Source organism: Drosophila elegans, unplaced genomic scaffold (genome assembly GCF_018152505.1).
Source record: "Drosophila elegans isolate 14027-0461.03 unplaced genomic scaffold, ASM1815250v1 contig_183, whole genome shotgun sequence".
Lineage (NCBI taxonomy): Eukaryota > Metazoa > Arthropoda > Insecta > Diptera > Drosophilidae > Drosophila > Drosophila elegans.
The window spans coordinates 3,183,487-3,203,195 of NW_024545550.1; the positions used below are offsets into that span (position 1 = coordinate 3,183,487).

The 19,709-nt window shown below is 39.6% G+C and overlaps 1 protein-coding gene across 5 annotated transcripts in view; it reads right to left on the minus strand.

Annotated features, from left to right (window-relative positions):
* LOC108138774 (NACHT domain- and WD repeat-containing protein 1) overlaps positions 1 to 19,709 on the minus strand; it is a 42,579-nt gene that overhangs the window by 7,860 nt on the left and 15,010 nt on the right. For all 5 annotated transcript variants that reach the window (XR_001774145.2, XM_017261261.2, XM_017261269.2 and 2 more), the window contains exons 3-13: positions 16,398 to 16,925; positions 15,685 to 15,992; positions 15,067 to 15,242; positions 14,858 to 15,002; positions 13,904 to 14,069; positions 8,638 to 9,553; positions 7,672 to 8,129; positions 5,418 to 5,865; positions 5,202 to 5,331; positions 4,273 to 4,387; positions 1,926 to 2,108 (exon numbers count right to left, since the gene is read on the minus strand). Coding sequence is in view for 4 of the 5 variants with exons in the window: in XM_017261261.2 (XP_017116750.1) it covers positions 1,926 to 2,108; positions 4,273 to 4,387; positions 5,202 to 5,331; positions 5,418 to 5,865; positions 7,672 to 8,129; positions 8,638 to 9,553; positions 13,904 to 14,069; positions 14,858 to 15,002; positions 15,067 to 15,242; positions 15,685 to 15,992; positions 16,398 to 16,592 (3,240 nt within the window). In the remaining variant the exon portion in view is untranslated. The remainder of the gene's footprint in view (positions 1 to 1,925; positions 2,109 to 4,272; positions 4,388 to 5,201; positions 5,332 to 5,417; positions 5,866 to 7,671; positions 8,130 to 8,637; positions 9,554 to 13,903; positions 14,070 to 14,857; positions 15,003 to 15,066; positions 15,243 to 15,684; positions 15,993 to 16,397; positions 16,926 to 19,709) is intronic.

Below are 19,709 nucleotides of genomic sequence, written 5' to 3' on the forward strand. Positions count from 1 at the left end.
TTGAGTTCTCTGCACATTAACGGTCGTTGACGAGGTAATCGAAAATTAATTAATTGCATTTTACCAACACAGCCAACACAGGCTGAAGCATTTCAATTTGAGGCCAGCTTACAGGAAGCTCTCCCAGGGGGCGGGTGAGGGGCGTGGCTGGGTCACTGCCGTGCCACGAAGCTATCAGGATGCAGGCCAAAGAGCAAGAAAGTTGATTTCCTTTTGCCATTTTCCTTGGCTAAGAATCCTGCCCAAGGGGCTCCTCTACCCACAAACTGAAGTGTTCGTGTGTATATACATGTACGTATATCGTTATATGGTATGCATGTACTCATGTCTGTGCGAAAATACATTTCAATTTGGAAAGGGAAGAAAGTCCAGCCCAACAGGAGATGTCCTTGTTATCGCGAAACAATTTTTCCGCCTGCTTATAGGCAATTTTCCCTCAATTTTCGCCATCACTTTTGTTTAATGTGTGAAATTGTATTTTCCGTGACGGCAAAGGACACCACGAGTTTTTCGATCTGAAGGAGCCGGAGCCCGCCAAAGTCCACGGGTAATTGAATCGCTCTCCTGGTCTATATCTTACTTTGTCTTTGGCTTTTCAGTTCTGCTGTTCTGTTGTCTGAAATGCGAGATGGCTTAGGCACTCGGAAAAATGTTTTTTAAAACTTAGATTTTAAAGCTTATAAAAAAATTGGAATAAAAAAAAAATTAACTTTGAATGTTTAGAAAGGTAGTTCAAGGTATTTATTAAATATACCATAAAGGAATATGTATATGGTAAATAAAGACACTTTGCGATTTGGTATAAAGGTGTTTGATTAGTTTAGATCGCATTTTTTAAATGCTTCGTTATTTTTGCTTTGCAATAGGAGGTCTAAAGTTAAGCATTCTTTTTTTCAGTGCATAAACTGTTGAGTGGTATGTTATCCTAGGAGATTTCCTTGAGCCAGGAGCTGCAGCCCGGGCGCACCTTGAATTACAGTTGCTTTTTCCTGTTGTCTGTCTATTGTGGATTTGCTGGGGCACCCCAAATGGATGAGGGGAAACTTATGGAGCGGGAGACAAGTGGTAGCACACATCAATTGCCTGGCGTTGGGCTTGTATGGAGTGGGGATAAGATGAGATGAGATGGGATGGGAACGTGGCACAGTTGCCATTGACAAAGGACATCAATGTTGGGGAGTTGCCCGTCGGTATCTTGATATTATTTTGCGTGCCAAATTGCTGCTAAGTATGCAATACTTATTGATAGAGGCACTGGCAGGCACGAACCCACGCATACACACACACACACCCACACACACATCTGGTTTTTTGTCAAGCTGATTGACAACAAAGGATTTGGCGCGTAATGCGTCCCCAAGCCGAAATCACTTATTAGAATTTCCTCCGGAAAATGCTCACTCTTACTCTACCCCTCACCCACCCCCTTCCCTACCCCTCCGCTCCCCGCGAAGTTGTCAAGTCACCCAGCTTTATCTGTCATATCTCAGCGAATCTATTTTGTCGTCCATCCATTGTGCTATGCTTTAAACTTGCAGGATTTCAGTCTTTTGCCATTTTTCCATGTCGTCTCTGGCGTTTATGTTCCCTTAAATGGCGCTTTTCGTTATTCGGTTACTTGGGACGCTTCACTCAAGTGGAATATGGCTTAAAGCTTGCCATTCTCGCATTTTATTATGTTTTTTTTCCCGTCTCGAGCGCAGGAATTTATTTTAAAGCTTTTCAGTTGAGCATGATGATGGGTGGGGAAATCCCCTTAAGGACTCAACTTTTGTCTTTGCCAGAAGTTTGTTTCGTTAAATTTGAGAAAGCCACATAAGGACCGGGGTGTGAGTGTGTGTTGTAAATTCGCCAAGGATGCACTTGCCGACTTTAAACCATAAAAAGTCATTTTTCCCCAATTAATTGTGGGCACATAAACTCACCGAGTTACAGGAAATGTCGATGCGGAGCACGGGACTCGTCATCTGCATGGTATTCAGCAGGCAGAAGTTCTCCAGGTTCCAAACGCAAATGGTCCTGTCGTGACTGCCCGAGATCAGGACATCGCAGGCCCCGGCCACCAAAATCCCACTCACCGGCCCGCGGTGATGGGTGATGCGATGTCTCTGAAAAAATAATTGCATAAATTGAGTTTAAAAGGGGGAAGTTGTATAAAGCAACGTTAAACGTGTTGTTTTAACCCCAATAAACCGTCAGCGAAATATGCAATCAAAATAACATTATTTTGCAATATATATGTTTAAAAAAACAATCCCGTTTCTTTTTAAAAATATATGAGTAATAAATTAATACAATGACATACAAAAACGAATCGGAATCTGGCAGATGTGTCAATTTGAAATCTGCTGAGTAAAAATTAAGTTAATATTTTTAAGTTCACTAGAGACTTCTAAAGGATATCTACATTTTGTTTCCCTATGAAAATAATTTAATTGCTTTATTATCTTTATTCATCAAAATCGAAATGTTTTTGTTACTATTTACAACATTTTATTAGGAGAAGGACAGTTTGTTTGTCATATATGCTCATCGAACGTCGTTTGGTTTTAATGCCAATTTAACGAAGGGGTTTTAAGTATTAATCACTGACAATGAAAGGGGAGCTTTGTTGCCAACCGACTTTGACTTGGATTGCGTGTCACATGTGCTACCCTCAATTTGGTGCTCCCTTTTGTTTGTCACATTTCGTATGCATTAAGTTAATTGCCACCTAGCATGCAAAGTTCCTCATCCCAGGAAGCAACAGCGGAAAATGCCAAAAGTTTGATAAATTACCCGGACTTCAAAAAAATAAAAAAAAAGCGAAAAAGAAAACCGCCGGCGACATGAATGGAAATGCCGGCATGACACGGCGTATACGTAATATCGTAATTAATTCGATAAAAGCACGTAATTGTAGGTGTGTGTGAGAGTATGTGTCGCACTACCGGTCGTAAGGGAAGAGTATTGCAGCCGCTTATCTAGAGTCGCGGAAAAATCCTGAAGGGCTTGCAGCAGCCGAGTCAGCGAAATTGACTTTAAAATATGCCCGAGGCCAACCGAGTGGCAATAAATCTAATTTCTATATGTGTGTCAACAGGACGACGACAAGGACGAGAACAAGGACACCGTGTTTCCCCCCTCACACATACAAACAGACACACACACACACATGCTTGATATGCAAACATGAGGCATTGTGGGTAATCACAGTTTAATGTGTGCGTCTCTGCAATATCTACTTAGTATGACTTTATGGCTGGGCGGAAGCGGAAAAGTGGGACAGGACAGGACACCACCGGCAGCCTCCTGCCACGGTTCATTTGCCAGGCCGCGAAATGTGTAAGCCCTTGTTCAACGAACAGCACACACATGTCAGCCAGATGGCAACAACGCAATCCAACCCAACGCCATTCACCCCACAAAATTCACCCATGACCTTGCCTTCTGTTTGATGAGAGCATGCAGCATAGTTAGGTGGAATTTATTTGGGCCAGAGAAATTATGCAAATGCATTCGGTCTGTTTGATCTGGTTTGCGGCGTGGTTTCGCAATTAGCTTCGGCAAATGTACTTTTCATTGCCAAAAATGAAAAGCGTTCGATGAATTTTAAATGGGACATCAAAAATAATTTATTAAACCAATCGACGAGTTGTTTACTTTAATTTACAGGAGCTAATCGATTTCAATCACTAGAAATTGAAACAAATGGGTAAAATTAAAAGGTTTTACATAAAACTGTAAACTAGCTTTTGTCAAACAATTGTAAACAATTTATTAATTTATTGAGTATGCTTAAGCCCTTAATCAAAAGCTTAGATCTTTCCTTGGCATAAAACAAAAGAGGCCAAAATATTTGAGGCAAGAGAATTGCGTTGTCTTTATTTATCTCTATAAATTATGATTTTTCATATATTGTAAAAGCTGTAAAGGTGTAATGTACGTTTGAAGAATTAAATTTTTCACAAGAATAGCATCATTCTTAACGATTTAGCTGTAAATTTATTATGTTTTTGATCTTTAAATAGTGCAAAAAGCATTCACACAGAGCTAATGACATTAGTAATTTAAGATATTTAAGTGCGTGCTTTGGTCAACCAAACAGGTACTTTACTGTGTGAATTAAATTGTGACCGCCACCGCATAAAATGTTTTCAAATTAATTCATGCATGAAAATTCCCTGAAAAGTTATAAAGTCTCTATTGTCCCGCTTTTAATTCGCTGGAAATGGCCATTAGGGCTAAATGAATCCCCCGCATGTGTGGCCTATTGTGTAGGAGTTTGCTCACCAGTTTGCCGCTGGCCAGGTCCGTGATGGCGATGGTTGCATCCTCGCTGCTGCTTATGATGAGCGTGTTATTGACGCCAGCTGCCACGCCCGTAATGGGAGCCGTGTGGGCGTTGCTAGGGTAAACGGAGAAGCGGAGGGTGTTTAGATAAATTGCGCCTGCAGAGATTTACAAATTACGCTCGAGGCGACGAATGGGAAAATGGGAACGATAAAGTGGCGTAAGAGCTCCGTACACAGAGATATATAAAGTCTATAAATCAAGGCATTACTCCGGAAATTGAAAATGAAAAGCTTCTTAAGTTAAGCAGAAAATCGCTGTTAAATTGGAAATCGTTTTTTTTTTTTGGATTACACTGATATTATATTATTTTATAACTTTGTTAATCATTGTACGTCTTTCACTATATCTTAAAGTATATTTAATATATTATTTGTATGTTTTATATAATTTGGTTATAATAGTAAAAGACCATTAAAATAAAGAAAAAGAAAAAAAAAACATTAAAATTAAGAGAAGAGAAACATAAAACTTTTTTTTATTAATTATGTTATTAAAATAGGTACAACACAGCTTAAAATGCATTTTTTTTCAGGGACCGTAGTCATTATAAACGATAAAAATCACACTTAATGATTATACTTTAAGTATTATTAAATCGCTCAAAAAACAAGTATTATTATATATTAGATTTTGTTTTTTTTTTAATTAATTTAACATTTATTATTTACGGTCCCTGATATTTTTTTAGTCCGTATTTATTATTTTCGGAAAGTATAGTGGTACCAAATACATGAGCTGTGGTAATTTGTTAATGAACTTGAATGGAAAATTTAAAAATTTGGAAAGCAGATGTACAATTGTTTAAAGCTAAGAAAAATTGAATATTTTGTTCTTAAAACCCCATTTTTTTCTCGCAGTGTACTCACTTAATGTGCGCCCGTCGCTCGCGGAACCCTACGTGCCACACGAGCACAGTGCCATCCTCGGAGCCGGTCAGCAGCAACTCCGACTCCGACTGGGGAGCCACCAGGAGGCACGTGACTGCCGCAGTGTGTCCTGCAGCAAGTTAAAGAGGAGCAGATGTCGCAGATTAACTCGTCTGATGGCGGACCATTGCCATTGCCATTACTCCCCGCACTCACCCTTGAAGATGTGCTCCAGCGAGTTGCTCATGATGTGCCACTGCTGCACGTCGCCAGAACTGGTGGCCAGGATGAGATGCTGCTTGGTGGGGGCCAGAAAGACGGCCCGAATGCATCCCGTTCCGGATACCGTCATGGTGCGGATCTGCGAGGGCAGAGGGGCGGGCAGCCAGCCGGTGAGCGGCACCAGGAGCGGTACCGCATAGCCGTCGCACCAGGCGGTCGCCGAGCGGACCGTCATGCTCAGCAGCGAGTTGTCGTCGTCGTCGTGCTCGCTGATCGGACGCAGCCAGGATATCAGCTGGGAGCCCAGCTGCATGGGGTCGCGGGTAAGGACATCGCTCGACTTCCGGATCGTGTAGTAGATCAGCTCGATATCCCTGTCCAGGATGTAGCAGCGTACGTGCTCAATCAGGCAGCGCAGGTAGCTGATCGACACCGTTTGTACCTGAAATTAATTATAAATAAATTAGCAGAAGATAAAATCAGAAACATGCAAAAGAGATTCTGTAAAATGCCCTTAACAATAAATGCAAACAAGTCAAGCTTTTCCAGCCAAAGGTCATATTTTCCTATGAAAGTTGCCCAAAACCGACTTACATATTTCGAATACGAGCCTAATTAACTACCAACAAGCAAATGTCAAAAGTAGATATCAACACAATTTTCATCTCAATAAAAATCACTTATTCAGTTCTTTGCTATGCCTACATAAAATAAATGAAATTAATTCTGAATCTACCCGTGCTGTCATTTTTATTCTACCAGCTTAAGTGTCAATTTAGCAATAAATGTCTGATTTCGATCAATAAATAATAAAAACAATAGAATACAACCCTTCTCACTTAATGTCAACTGGTGTGCTTTTCATCCAAAGTGTGTTTACATATTTGTGTTAATAGAAAGGCATTCTTGACAGCCTTTATATTTGGGAATTTAAGCGACAACAAAGCTGAGTTAATTAAATAAGATGTCTTACCCTGTTTTATCCCTATAATTCCAGACATTTTTAAAATACTTCATATAAACAAAGTCCTCGCATTTAAAGACCTCTCAATTTACACAATTTAAGTAGTGTGAAATCGATTTAATTGATTTTGAATTCAATTGGACTGGGCGTTAATTAGATGCAAAATGGTTCATATTTTATTTATGTGTGTTTCATGTTTTCTCTATGTACGGTTTCCATGTTTGCCGTCGGGAATGCAAATATTGGCAGTTCAAAATTGATCAGAAAATTCATTTTACAAAAGCATACAAAAAAAAACACAAACAAAATCGTTAATTTGATTGGCTCACATCAAAAAATAAAACTTCCACGTACACATGCTGAGAGAGACACAAAAGTTTAATTGCATACTTTCCCGACTGAATAAAACAAAATGGAATTAAATTTAAATGAGCTGGATGGCAAATGGCCAACTGCAGTGAAACAATTAGGCAAGCGAAATAAAAAAAAGAACCGACAGTTGCCCGAGTTTGGCTTAAATTTGGAATTTTTTGAACCGAAAATCCTCTCAAATTTGATTATCACATTATACTTTTGTGAGCCTCCTACTGAGCTCGACTTCTGCTGTCTATCTGCCTGTCTTTTTCAATTAAAAGTATTAAGCTATTTGGCAGCATTTGGGATTTATTGAAGTCAGACTTTTTCTTCACAGAAAAATATTTTTGGGATTTTAAAGCAGCCCTTTCAATGTACATTTAACCTAATGTTCATTAAAGGGAATAAGAGCATTTATTTACTACCTGGTGTAAAACAATAAGAGTGGTTGTGTAAGCTATTTTAGCGAAAAATTAAATTAGAATAGCTTAAAAGTCTTCTGGTTACAACCTATTTTTAAGGTCACTGTACAATGTTACAAAAGTTCATTTTAATAGTAAGCTGTCTTTTTTCTTCGATACAGTTGACCAGTTTTAAGCTACCAATCTAAATTTGAACTATAAAACTGAATTTTCCACTCAATGATTTACAGAGTGACGGAAAGCACAATCAATAATAAATAAACCATTTTTCCCCATAACTTAGTTTCACTTTCAGCACTCACTTTCAGCACTCACTCGTCAGCTGTCCCTTTGAATGAGCAAATTAACTTTGTGCCCACTTGCTGGTGCTAAATTTTGACATGTAAGCGAAAACTGTCAGTTTGATTGCCAAATTAGCCAGGCAATTAAGAGCAACTGACGGCTGGTGGTGTTTCACTGATTGCGTTTCCAGCTGGGTAGAAGGGAAACAACTAATTGGGTAGCTTACCGCCGCCAGCAGGAAGTCGAAGTTGCAGACAGCGATCTGCTTGAACCGGGTGGTGTCGTCGGATCGCATCAGGTGGTGCCAGCTCTCCTCCACGTGCCGCATGCTGTAGCTGACATCCGCCGCAATGGGATTGTAGAAGGTGGAGGTGTCGTCGTTGTGATGGGTGGACGATGACTTCCGCCCGGCGGAAACGGCCGACACCGCCGACAGCGAGTCCTTCTCACGCTCCCTCTCCTTCAGGCTGATCACCGACTTCGTTTCGCTGCGATTCGACTCGTTCTCCAGCGTGCTCTCGTCCTCGTCCTGCGGGAAGAACAGGTTGGCCAGCTCGCTGTGCAGGCTGCGCGTCCTCTGGACGTCCATGTACCGCCGCTTGGCCACCGACGAGCAGTAGTTGTGACGCCACTGGATCAGCACCTTGCCGGACATTATCTTGTCGTGCAGGAGCAGCAATAGGTCTGCCAAACATCGAAAAAAAATTGTTTGGCTTAAAAGATGTATTCAGTACACTATTAATAAACGTATCTGGTTACTAAGTGTCAATTGATTTTTAACAAATGTCTAAGGCTAATTACATTTAACCCAAGTGCCTTTGAATATATGTCTAACATATATAGTATATTAACCTTAACGTAACCCTACGTTTATTGAAAAGAATACTTAAAGAATAAGTAAGTATGTCTTGAAAAGAAACTACAGACTGTATTAAAGAATAATTCAATTTTAATTAATATACCCCAACCCTTTTAGTTTCATTTTTATACCCAAGATTCTAAAATTGTTGTCTAATGCCTAATTTTAATACCACATATGTTTCGTTTTGATACTTTCGTAATATTAATTTAATACTCAACTTATTGATAAAATTTTCTACCCAATAGTTTAGTTTCTATGAAAATTAAGTAGGTTTATAAGCCATATCTTTATCCTAATACCCGACAATCCTTTCGGAAATCATTTACTCACCCATCTCGCGGTGGATCTTCTTGAAGGTGGCAAAGGAGAAGTGACCGCTCTTGGTCTCGATGAGTGACTCCGGGTCGTCGGTGGGCATGAGCAGCTCCAGCAGCTCCGTCTCACTCAGCCCGTACTCGGAGCAGGTGATGTAGGACGCCAGTCCGCCCACCGCCTGACGGCCGTAGTGCCGCTCCAGCTGGTCGAACTGCTGCTCCACGTAAAGGGCGAAGCTCACGTCGCTCGGGATGCACTGCGGCGGAATCTTGAGCCGGGCGGCGTAGTCGCCCAGACTCAGGTCGAACTGGTACTCGGCGGACTTGAAGCGATCCCGCTGCATCGGGGTGAACTTAAGCTGCTCCACGGGCGTGGTGGAACTGCAGATGATCTGAACGTTCCAGGGCAGCGAGGTGGGCAGCCACGACAGGGCCGTGACAATATCGCAGTCCAGCGGATTCAGCAGATGCAGATCGTCGATGAACAGGAACAGGACATCGTTGGCCATGTCCTCCACCTTCCGAAGGAGATTCTGGAACCAGGTGTTGATGTACAGCGGATCGAAGGAGGCGTCCTTGGGCAAATAGCCCTCCGGGATGTTGAAGATTATGGAGATCTGCTGGCACACGACGCGCAGCAGCTCCAGGTTGTAGGCGGATCGGGGCGTGGCCTTGGCAAAGCGGATCACCCGGTGAACGCGCGTGGACGACCCGAACCAACTGCCCACCTGCACGTACAGGTGGCTCAAAATGGCGCTCTTGCCGCTCCCGTCCGCCCCGCAGATGAAGTACGGCGCATGTCGACTTCCGTTCCGAAAGTTGGCCATCAGATTCTGGCGGAGCTGTTGCGGCACCCGCGACTCCACCAGGGCGGCACTGTCCGTGTGCTCCCGCAGGATGCGCAGGTGCGTCGCGTGCTCGTGAAAGATTTCCTGGAATCACAAGGAAAAGTACAAAATATATGACAAAGCTATTTTTATAAAATGTGTTTCTAAATATATATAATTGGTATTAAACGACAACACTAAGTCGGTCTAATTCTGTGAGAACATTTTATGGTTCTAGTCCCACCAGCTCAAACTATGTGCGTAATATATGTTCTGTATAAACACTTTATGGTCCTAGTTTCAAAAGCTCATACTATGTGCTGTGTTTGTGATATACAAAGAAGACTTTTTTGCATTTAATTTTTTTTATGGGCTTATGGGTATGTCTTCAATGCACATATCACTCATACGTACTGTTGCCACTAAAAATAAGTTTTGACGAAAACTTTAAAACTATAAATTTACATTTATATGTTCCTTTTACAGGTTTAAGATGATATATTCAATTAAGATTGCATACTCTATTTGTCATTCAGCATAATTTGAGCGTGATAAATGTGAATTTAATTTGATGTTTAATTACCATGTGATGCCATCTGCTGCTATCAATTATCCCCACATATGTGACAGGTAACAAGTTAAATCAATACGATTCGCAGTCCGCTTTTTAGAGTTTAACATATCAATTAAATGACTCGTTTTCAGAAGTTAAACCAACGTATGAATAATTATAAAATGCGTTAAATATTATTTTAATTCAAATTCCAGTTGTTAAACACGGTCAGCGGTCTGTATGACATTTTTCCAGAATGCAATTATTTTTGATGGCAGGCATACGGGAATCATTTGCATAGAAATTTATTTTTGAATGGTTGCCAGCCGGTAGCTTGTGTGGCTTGTCCGTAATTGGATTTGCCAGCCACCTGCCACCAGCAGCCACGTTACACTATTCCGGTGTCTTTTACATCCACTCTCTTTAGTTATTCATCTCGGATCAGCTTCCAGCTTCCGCATGTGACCTCTAAGGGGTCCTCCTCCTCGACTCACACTGTTGATGATGTTCTGCCAGCGAGTAAATAGACTCGCACATGTATTGCCAAGTGTGCCCAAGAACAGACCTCGTCATCAGCATCAGCATCAACATCAGTTCCCCATCAGCCTGAATGCGAGTGAGTGGGATTCAGCGTGTTTGCCACGTAACTTTGTTTACCTTTGCCTTTGCCTTTTCTTTTACCCTTACCTTCACCCACCTGCTGGGCTTGAGTAGGTTGTACTTAGTGACTAGTACACTAATTTATAATAAAACCCGGCCAGTACCAAGTGATAAGAGAAAAACAATTGCAATTAAGGCATTTAATAAGCACTAAGTGGATAAATACCTGTTAAAATAATACCTTTTTAAATAATAACAAAATTTAATTAGAAGAACAAACTTAAAATTTAAAAGTTAAAGGGATTTTTGTCCATAACATTTTTGTAAAATTACTTTAGGTGTCTATAACTTTTTGGTACAATGATAAAAAAAAAAGATTATTGTTTGAAATATTAGCTTAAATCAGAAAATGACATAAAAGTGCTCCTTAGCAAAGAATTTTGCTAAAAATGTCACATTACGTAAATATGTCCCAGGGCAATTTTATAGTTGTTACATGAAACTTCATTTTTTTTTTGTGAGTGTCACTCACCTTGTCTGGCAATGGCATGTTTGCCACTAACAAGTAGTCATCACACTGTCCTTGCCAGGATCTCGAGCTCAGACTGTGTCTGACTTTGCGGCGGAGTCTCTTATGCCATTTCTTGCCAGTAAGCGGCTTTTGCTTTGTAAATCTCAATTGACAGCATCTGTGTAATGCATTTCTCGGCGACAAGACTACCGAATCAATATAGCCAGAAGCTGCTTTCACTTACCCTCTTAAAGCCACCTCAGCAGCCGCTTAATTAGTTGGCATTTGAGTTGCTTTAATTTCATTTCAGCAGAGTGCGTGGTCTTCACTCACACTCAGGGGTTGCTCATACGACGTGTTGCACCAGGTGGGGATTATGGCGAAGTGTGGGCGAACGAGGAGGGGGAGGAGAAGGGGGCTACACACTTTGCATATTTCTTGGTTGCGGCAACGAATGCCACAACATTTTGTCAAAGAGCCGGTGGAGATGGGCTTTTCCCTTGCAACACTTTTATCCGCATCGGCAGGGGGAAATGGGAATTGGAGGGGTGTTGACCGGGCCTGAATGCAGTTTATGTTGCTGCACCGTTAAGTGCAAACAAGGGACGACCTGGCTGGCTGGGCGTGGCTACATTGTGCCCAAGTGTAAGTGTGTTAACATGTCAGAGGCGATGGAGGGGGCAAGCCACGCCGTGAAAGGAAAACTACGAAGGCGAGGCTAGAGCTCGGAGCAGTGAGCCGGCAACTTGTAACTTGAAACTGGTGCTTGCACACAAAGAAAATTGTTAGCACTTACTTATAGAGAAAACAAATGGTTGGTAAGTTTAATGTAAATATTCAAGTATACCTTAGTACAAAATTTGATGCCACAATTATGTTTTTTGATAAAAAATTAATAACAAACATTTATTAAATATAATAATTAGTTTCCTCTTTCTCTAAAGCGAAAATAAAAATATTAAAATTAAAAAAATTGTTTTTTAAATAATTAATTACTTTCAAAAAGCATATTTTTTTTATTTTGAGCATCGCAGTTAAAAAATATCTTTAAAGTTTCTATTCAGTCCTTGAAGCCTTCGAAAAACTTTCCTCAAAAGTACTTAAAATTTTTTTTATTTTCGCTTAAACAGCGTAAATATTTTATACTTTTCATAGTTAATGTTGATCTTAAAATGTTGGAATCTTTCCATCTATCTGTTTATTAAGCCGTTATTATAATTAAGCAAACAAAATCATATTTAAAAAATACAGGTATAAGTTTGTTGTTATGGTTTTCCTGAACTTTCATGGGCCCCAAAAATGTTCTAAGTGCAGCACTCGTGATGGCCCGCTAATGGCAGCGACCAGTTCGCATTACGCCTCGTCCTTCGGCTGCGACCGAGCTGAAATGTTAAATGCTTTCAACAAAAGCCAACAGGAGGTGGCGTTTGGTGGGGCAAAGGGGCGTGAACGGGGGCGAAAAGTGGCGACGAGTGAACTTATGCAATGCAGGGCCATGCAGAAAACCGCAATTGGAACGGAAGGCGATCTGAGTGGAGCTCAAAGGCGGAGAGCAGCGGCAACCTTGAGCTAACCGATTTCCTCAGCCATTTGCCATTTTGTGGGCCATCTCGATTCCAATTGGTTTTTATTGCAGGAAATCTCTTTCAAACTCAATTTCGACAACTGTCATATGCAAAGCATACTTTTTCGGGCATCCATTTTGTGCCTTTGCACACATATACAGCTGTGATCAAAATCATAGCAACAATCCAACTGAAAGGCATTCAAAAAATACAATTGCTTTTGAAATTATGTGAGATTTTACGAATAAAGACAAATGTCTTACTCATTAAGAATATAAGTAATTTATTTGGATGGTGCCATCAATTTATTTGTTCAAATTGCAATTCAATTTGATTTTAAAATTCATTTAATAACAACCCAAAGACACATATAAAATTAATTTTTTGGATCTTTACTATTTTGGATATAGAACAAACAATTGAAAAATAACATTTTGTTTTATGAAATATTATTTTGATCACAACTGTATGTATAAGATGGAAATGCACACGAGCAGGTTTAGTTGTATTTTCCTGGAAATTGCAATTGCCCAACGAATATCTCCACATATTTCAGGTAAAAGCTGATATAAAGAGAATCTATGACAAGTTTTCATTCCTACACACATTCTTATGACATTATTCTTAAGAGTGGCTTGTGTTTTATTTGTATTTCGCAAAATTGTGTTATTCTGCAAATGACAACTTTATCGTTATACGCATATGCTGAAAGTTCAGTTTTCTATTTATTTAAAGTCATTTTACTTTTAAAATGTTTCTAAACTGCCCAAAGAATTGTTTGCTGTTCTGCATATTATAGAAGTTTTCTCCCATGCCAGAAACTTTTCTTTGAAGCCTAATTCACCTGCCACATGCCAAACATTTAATTAACACGCAGCCATTAGCTAAGAACAAGAGACTTTGTGGCGTGGCCCATAAGCGGAACCGTAAGCAATGGCGAACACCCAAGGAAAGCTCGGCAAAAATAGCATAAAAAACAAGGTAAAACAGAATCATAAAGGCCGGCTCCTTTGAGCGTAATTCGTGGAATTAATTTATGATTCTTCGGTTCAGCCGTTGGCCCACCAACGAATAACAATCAGAATTGCTGCTGATTAAATAAGTGGTCAGCGGTTTAGAGAAGTGGGGAGAAAGCTGAGAGAAGTACATTTAATTTAATTCGCGGCCCCAGGCGTTTTGTTACCTGTCTGTTGAACTAATGGCCTCCGATGGCTGGCCAAACTCACCTGCACAGTCTTTTTCCTCCCCTTGATTACGTCGGGATCATTGGTTATGTGTGCCTCGATTAGCAGGCGCAGCTTGTCGGTGACCTTGTTCTTGAACTTGCTCAGGTAGGACTCGTGGTCCTCGTTGTCCGGATCGATGGCCTCGCTGGCAGCACTACCAGGCACCCTGTAAAGTGGCCACAGCCGTAATTAGCAGGTAATCATAATCACGAATCTCTGGTGGCCCATAATTACATTCGAGTAACCCAAAATACTTAATTGTCCTGACAAATGTCTACAAAACACCAATGGTGTTTAATTAATTGTTCTCGCTTGTTATTGATATAAATGAAATACTTTAATTACAATTTATATAACATATAATCTTAACGAAAAATGCACACAACATATGTTTTCTTCTGTTACCCGTTGATAACAAAACAGTTTGAAACAACATAATTTAAATTTGTTGAACAAGGTATTGAACAAGACTATTTATTTAAATTATTGTATAAAAGTACTATACAAAAAAGTTGTATTGTTATGAATATAATTACTTTTAATGGTAGTTAGCAGCTTATGCTATTTGCTTCAAACTGTTTAATATAGTAAATTGGGTGCCTTTTAATCAAAAGTTTTTATAGCATAAATACTTTTCACTCTGAATAAATCGTCAGAGCTTTTGAGTAAAAAAGTGATTTGGCAAAAACAAAGTTTTAATGTATGTTAACTTTGCATGAGCTAATAATGCGTTTTTGTCTACCCATTCGGAGGTGGTAAAAGTTATGATAATGAAACTTTTTCACTTTATGGAGAACGGTTTATTTAAGTTGTATGAATTGTGATAGGTATTAATGTGATAAAAGGCTGATGTATAATTTATACTACTCTATAAGTGACTTGAAATACTGAGTGATATTTAAAAAGTATCTCATAGATTTCTTTGGAATTAAATATAAAATTGATATATCTTACACCAGAGTTGTGTGATTATCCGTTGAGAGGTTCATGGTGAGCTCGTCCTTGATTTTCCGCAGTCTTTCTAAAGCCTCGACATCACGCTTGCTGCTCTGCGCGGCACGTTCTCGAAAAACTGCCAAGATTTTTTCGCTAGTAAGAGCTAATAAAAGATAAGTAAAAAAGTATTTAAAATAATGAATGTTAAAAGTAAGAAAACTACTTACCCATGGCTTGTGTGACCTCTCTTTCGATCTGTGTGCGTCGAAGTTGCTGAACCCGATCCACAAAATCCGCCGATCGGTCAGATGCACTGGCCTTTTGGACCAGCGATTGCAGGGTCACCTCCAGAAATCGCTGCATCTGCTGTGATTCTGCAAGCCAGGCATCCACGGGCAGCAGTCTGGAATAATGTATGCCAATCAATAACTTGTGGACTAATTCCAGTCGTCGGATCAAGTGTTGACATTTCCATATTTGCTATGTCCCCAACCCTTTTTACCCGCCAATCACAATATTTGCCAAAGTTCAGCACCAATTGAGTTGCCAAACAAAACGAATGTGGGACATGGCTAATTTCAGACAATGGAACGGAAACGGAACTTTGACAAATATTGAGCAACTTTGTCCATAACTATTTCGTTTGCAGTTTGAATTCTGGATTACTGCACTAGCAAATAGAAAAAAAAGCCTTCAAAGCGGATTGGCGTCATTTTTTCTGGGGGACGTGTGTAACCAATCAATATTCTCAATAAATGCTATCTGATTTTTCTTATTTAGAGCTAAACTTTTTCACATGGTTTTTCAAATTGAGATAATTATTTTGGAATACTAAGTTTACTCACCGATAATCCTGCTTAAGTTGCCGCTTCGATTGAGATTCATCATTTTCGTACCACTTAACTAGTAGGGCCTCTTGATCAGCTGTGATCTGTGGATCGGCCAGCACTGCGGTGAAGATGTCCTCATCCATTTTGGTGGGCAGGAGCTGGCGACCAATGCCATCGCCCACGAGCACCATAAAAAAGACACTCTTTGTGTGGGCGTGGCAGGTGTCGATCTCGTGCAGATAGTCATCGATCAAATAGGGATCCCGCTCCAGCTGGTTAATCTCCAGGTCGCCAGTGCCAAAGTGCATGTCCACGAACTCCAGCTAAGGGGAAACAGGGAACGATATTGAGAAATATATTAGAAAAATGTGTAAAAAATTTATTTGAAAGCCAAACAAAGCCAAACCCTAATGGTTTACTAGATATTATTTTCTAAAAAAATTAAAATGTTTTAAATTTTACAATTATTTTTTATATTTCATGTTTCAAATTGTCTAGTTTAATTTATTTTTTAATTCTGATAGCAGATAACAAAGTTAAGAAAATGTATACACAATTAAAAATAAAAGTTAAATTTATGTGTTCTCTGGACATCTGTTATTCTAGACCAATATTTTAAATTATTGTACACCCAGAGAGAAAAATAGAAAAACCAAATATATGCACTTTGAAATAAATATTTTCGGTCCTGCGTTAATTTTGACCAACTTTTTGATAATGGCACCCACCTCGATTTGTCGGTCATCGTAGAGGGTCTGCAGCTCGGGACCGACCAGCTCGAGGAGCATGCGGCGCTCCTGGTTGAACTCCTGCTTCAGGCTGGCCACGTAGATCTTGATCAGCAGCGGCTTGGGCAGGCGGGTGTGGGCGGAGGTCACGCCCCTCAGTGCATTCAGCACACTCTCGTCGACGGGCGCTGCCATTTGCCTGGTTTATTGGTTTGTTTTTCTGCGGCTTTGCCTGCGATTGAGTGTGTGGTGGTGTGTGCCTTCGCCTTGCCTGTTTACCTAAGTTGGCCGAAATCAAACAGCATCGTCGCGGTTGTTACAGAAGCAGCTTCAAGCAGCCCGCAGCCTTGACACATGTTCAGCTCGGGCGCCAAATTAATTTGTATCTGTATCTGTAGCTGACGCTGAATCTGAATTTGAATCTGAATTTCTATCTGCAACCGGGCTCCTCGCACTCCACGCACTCAGTCGGCGGACCCACACGATTGCTGGGCATAGCGGGCCGAAAGTTTATCCTTCTCGATTCAGCTGAAAGTAAAAAAGTAAAAATTGAAAAGAGCAAGAATTGTATTTATGTGAAACTTTTTGCATAACCCCAAACGTAATAAAAAACGAAGCCAAGCGAGACAGGAAAAGTTTCACAGGGATAAGTCCATACATATACCATTTACATATACTGCCAGCCGAAAAGGGGAAAAGCATAAGTTGGACAAGTCAGCAAGTGTTAACATTTCACCGAGTTGTTGATTGAAACATTTGGGCAGATCATTTGTGGCATTGCCAGGAAGGAGAGCAAGTTCTGCGCTAAATTAAAATTTAAAGAAGGAAGGAAGTGTTTTGGCCTGCAAAGAAAGTCAATTTTATTTTATGGTCGCCAAGAGTTACAACTTACTTAAAAGTCCGAAGCAATGTTTGTCATCCTCTTCATTAAGTATTTTTATCTGGTGGTTAATTGGAGGTTTAAAGAGCTTTGTTCATTAAAGCACAAGCATATAATCACGCTTAAAATATCGATTAGCGAACCAAGTATTTACAAAATAAACTTTTATAACGGAGGAAAACCACACTAAAGCTTAAGTCTTTCTTAAGCGATTAAAATTAATTGAGAAAGCGAGATGCTTTAAGACAAACACGAACATGAAAGGGGCAAGTGGGGCATGTCCTGTCGGTATCCTTCTGCTGTCCTGCCACTAATGAAGACCCTTTCCCTTCGCCCCCCTACAGTTCGTACAGTCCGTACAGTTTTCCGTCTGCCGACCGCCAAACAAAATCGATTGCCATTAATTCCGCTTCAATGAGTTGGCTAAATTGCTCGTTAGGACAGTGGCGGCGGACAGGACATGGCGTTCGGTTCGTCCAGCCATTTTATATTCCTCCATTGCGAGGTGCTAGTGCCTTGGGTGTCAGTTTCAATCAGCCTTCGCAGCACACACTCACACGTGAGTTTCCCTGTCTCAATCTGGGTTATCTCTTAAATATTTGATTCCCAGCGAATTAAGCTTAATGAGCGCCTCGCCCGCTGCCCAAAAGGCAAGTCAAAGCATTCTCATTGATGTGAAAATTATACGACCTGGACAAGTGCAAGACCTATTTTAGCTGACCACAGAAAAAAAAGTGGTTAAGACAGCGTAACGACAGCTGAATATCCGCTTAAAATATTTATTCTTTGCAAGGATTATCAAAATTTTAAAATCATAAACTTGTGCCATTGAAAATGAACACGTGTTAATTGCATTTATGGCCATCAAAAACATTATGTTAGACTAAACACTTAGGTGAGAAACCATTAAACACAATATGCTTGACAACATAAATTATTGTTACTCATTTTTGGTGGATAACGACAGAGTATAAAGCTCGCTCGAATTTGAATGACCCATAATTGGAAATTTAATAAGTCTAGAGTCAAGACCAACTATAAACTCGTTTCCAGAAAGTGAGCAACATTTTGCTTGAAAAACTAGTATATTTTGTCGATAATTGTTTAAAATTGCATTAGGGGTGAAAATGTTTAATAACGAAAAGTGAAATATTTGCTCTAGTTCATTTTGTCAGTTTATTGAACAATTTAATGTGCTTATGTGGGCGAAAAGTTGAATATTTCTTGAATGCAATTTATTATGATTCCTAATATGATTAAAATTTGGTGAAGGCAAACTAATAATTATAATTCCGGCTTATTTACTATGATAATAACTTAGATTAACATTTAACTGAAAATCCAATTTTTGCTGAGTAACATAGTAAGCTTTTAAGAATTGATCGTTACTTTTTATACCCTTGCAGAGGGTATTATAATTTCAGTCAGAAGTTTGCAACGCAGTGAAGGAGACATCTCCGACCCTATAAAGTATATATATTCTTGATCAGCATCACTAGGCGAGTCGATCTAGCCATGTCCGTCTGTCCGTCAATCTGTCCGTCTGTCCGTCTGTCCGTCTGTCCGTCTGTCCGTCCGTCTGTCCGTCCGTTTATATGCAAACTAGTCTCTCAGTTTTAAAGCTATCTGGATGAAACTTTCCCAAAAGTTGTCTTTCTATTGCAGGTAGTATATAAGTCGGAACGAGCCGGATCGGACGACTATAGCATATAGCTCCCATAGGAACAATCGGAAAAATAAATGAAAAAAAATTATAACTTTGCTGTTTTTCAATTTTTTGTTTAGTTCTTCAACATTTAGTAATGGTTACATATTTCCGATTTACGATTTAAATTTCATCAAAATCGGACGACTATAGCATATAGCTCCCATAGGAACAATCGGAAAAATAAATGAAAAAAAATTATAACTTTGCTGTTTTTCAATTTTTTGTTTAGTTCTTCGACATTTAGTAATGGTTACATATTTCCGATTTACGGTTTAAATTTCATCAAAGTCGGACGACTATATCATATAGCCCTCATAGGAACAATCGGAAAAATAAATGAAAACAAGAAAGAAAGCAAACTTCGGCAAGCCGAAGTTCATATACCCTTGCAGCTATTGCAAGAATTAAACATTTTTGAAAACATTAAAATTATAATTTACTTGCGTATATGTTTAAAAACATTGAAGCTATGATGATTTGCAGCTCAATTATTTGATAGGTCTTTTATATATTTTTATTGTTCCTATGGGAGCTATATGCTATAGTCGTCCGACTTTGATGAAACTTAAACCGTAAATTGGAAATATTTAACCATTACTAAATGTCGAAGAACTAAACAAAAAATTAAAAAACAGAAAAATTATAATTTTTTTCATTTATTTCTCCGATTGTTCCTATTGAAGCTATATGATATAGTCGTCCGACTTTGATGAAATTTAAACCG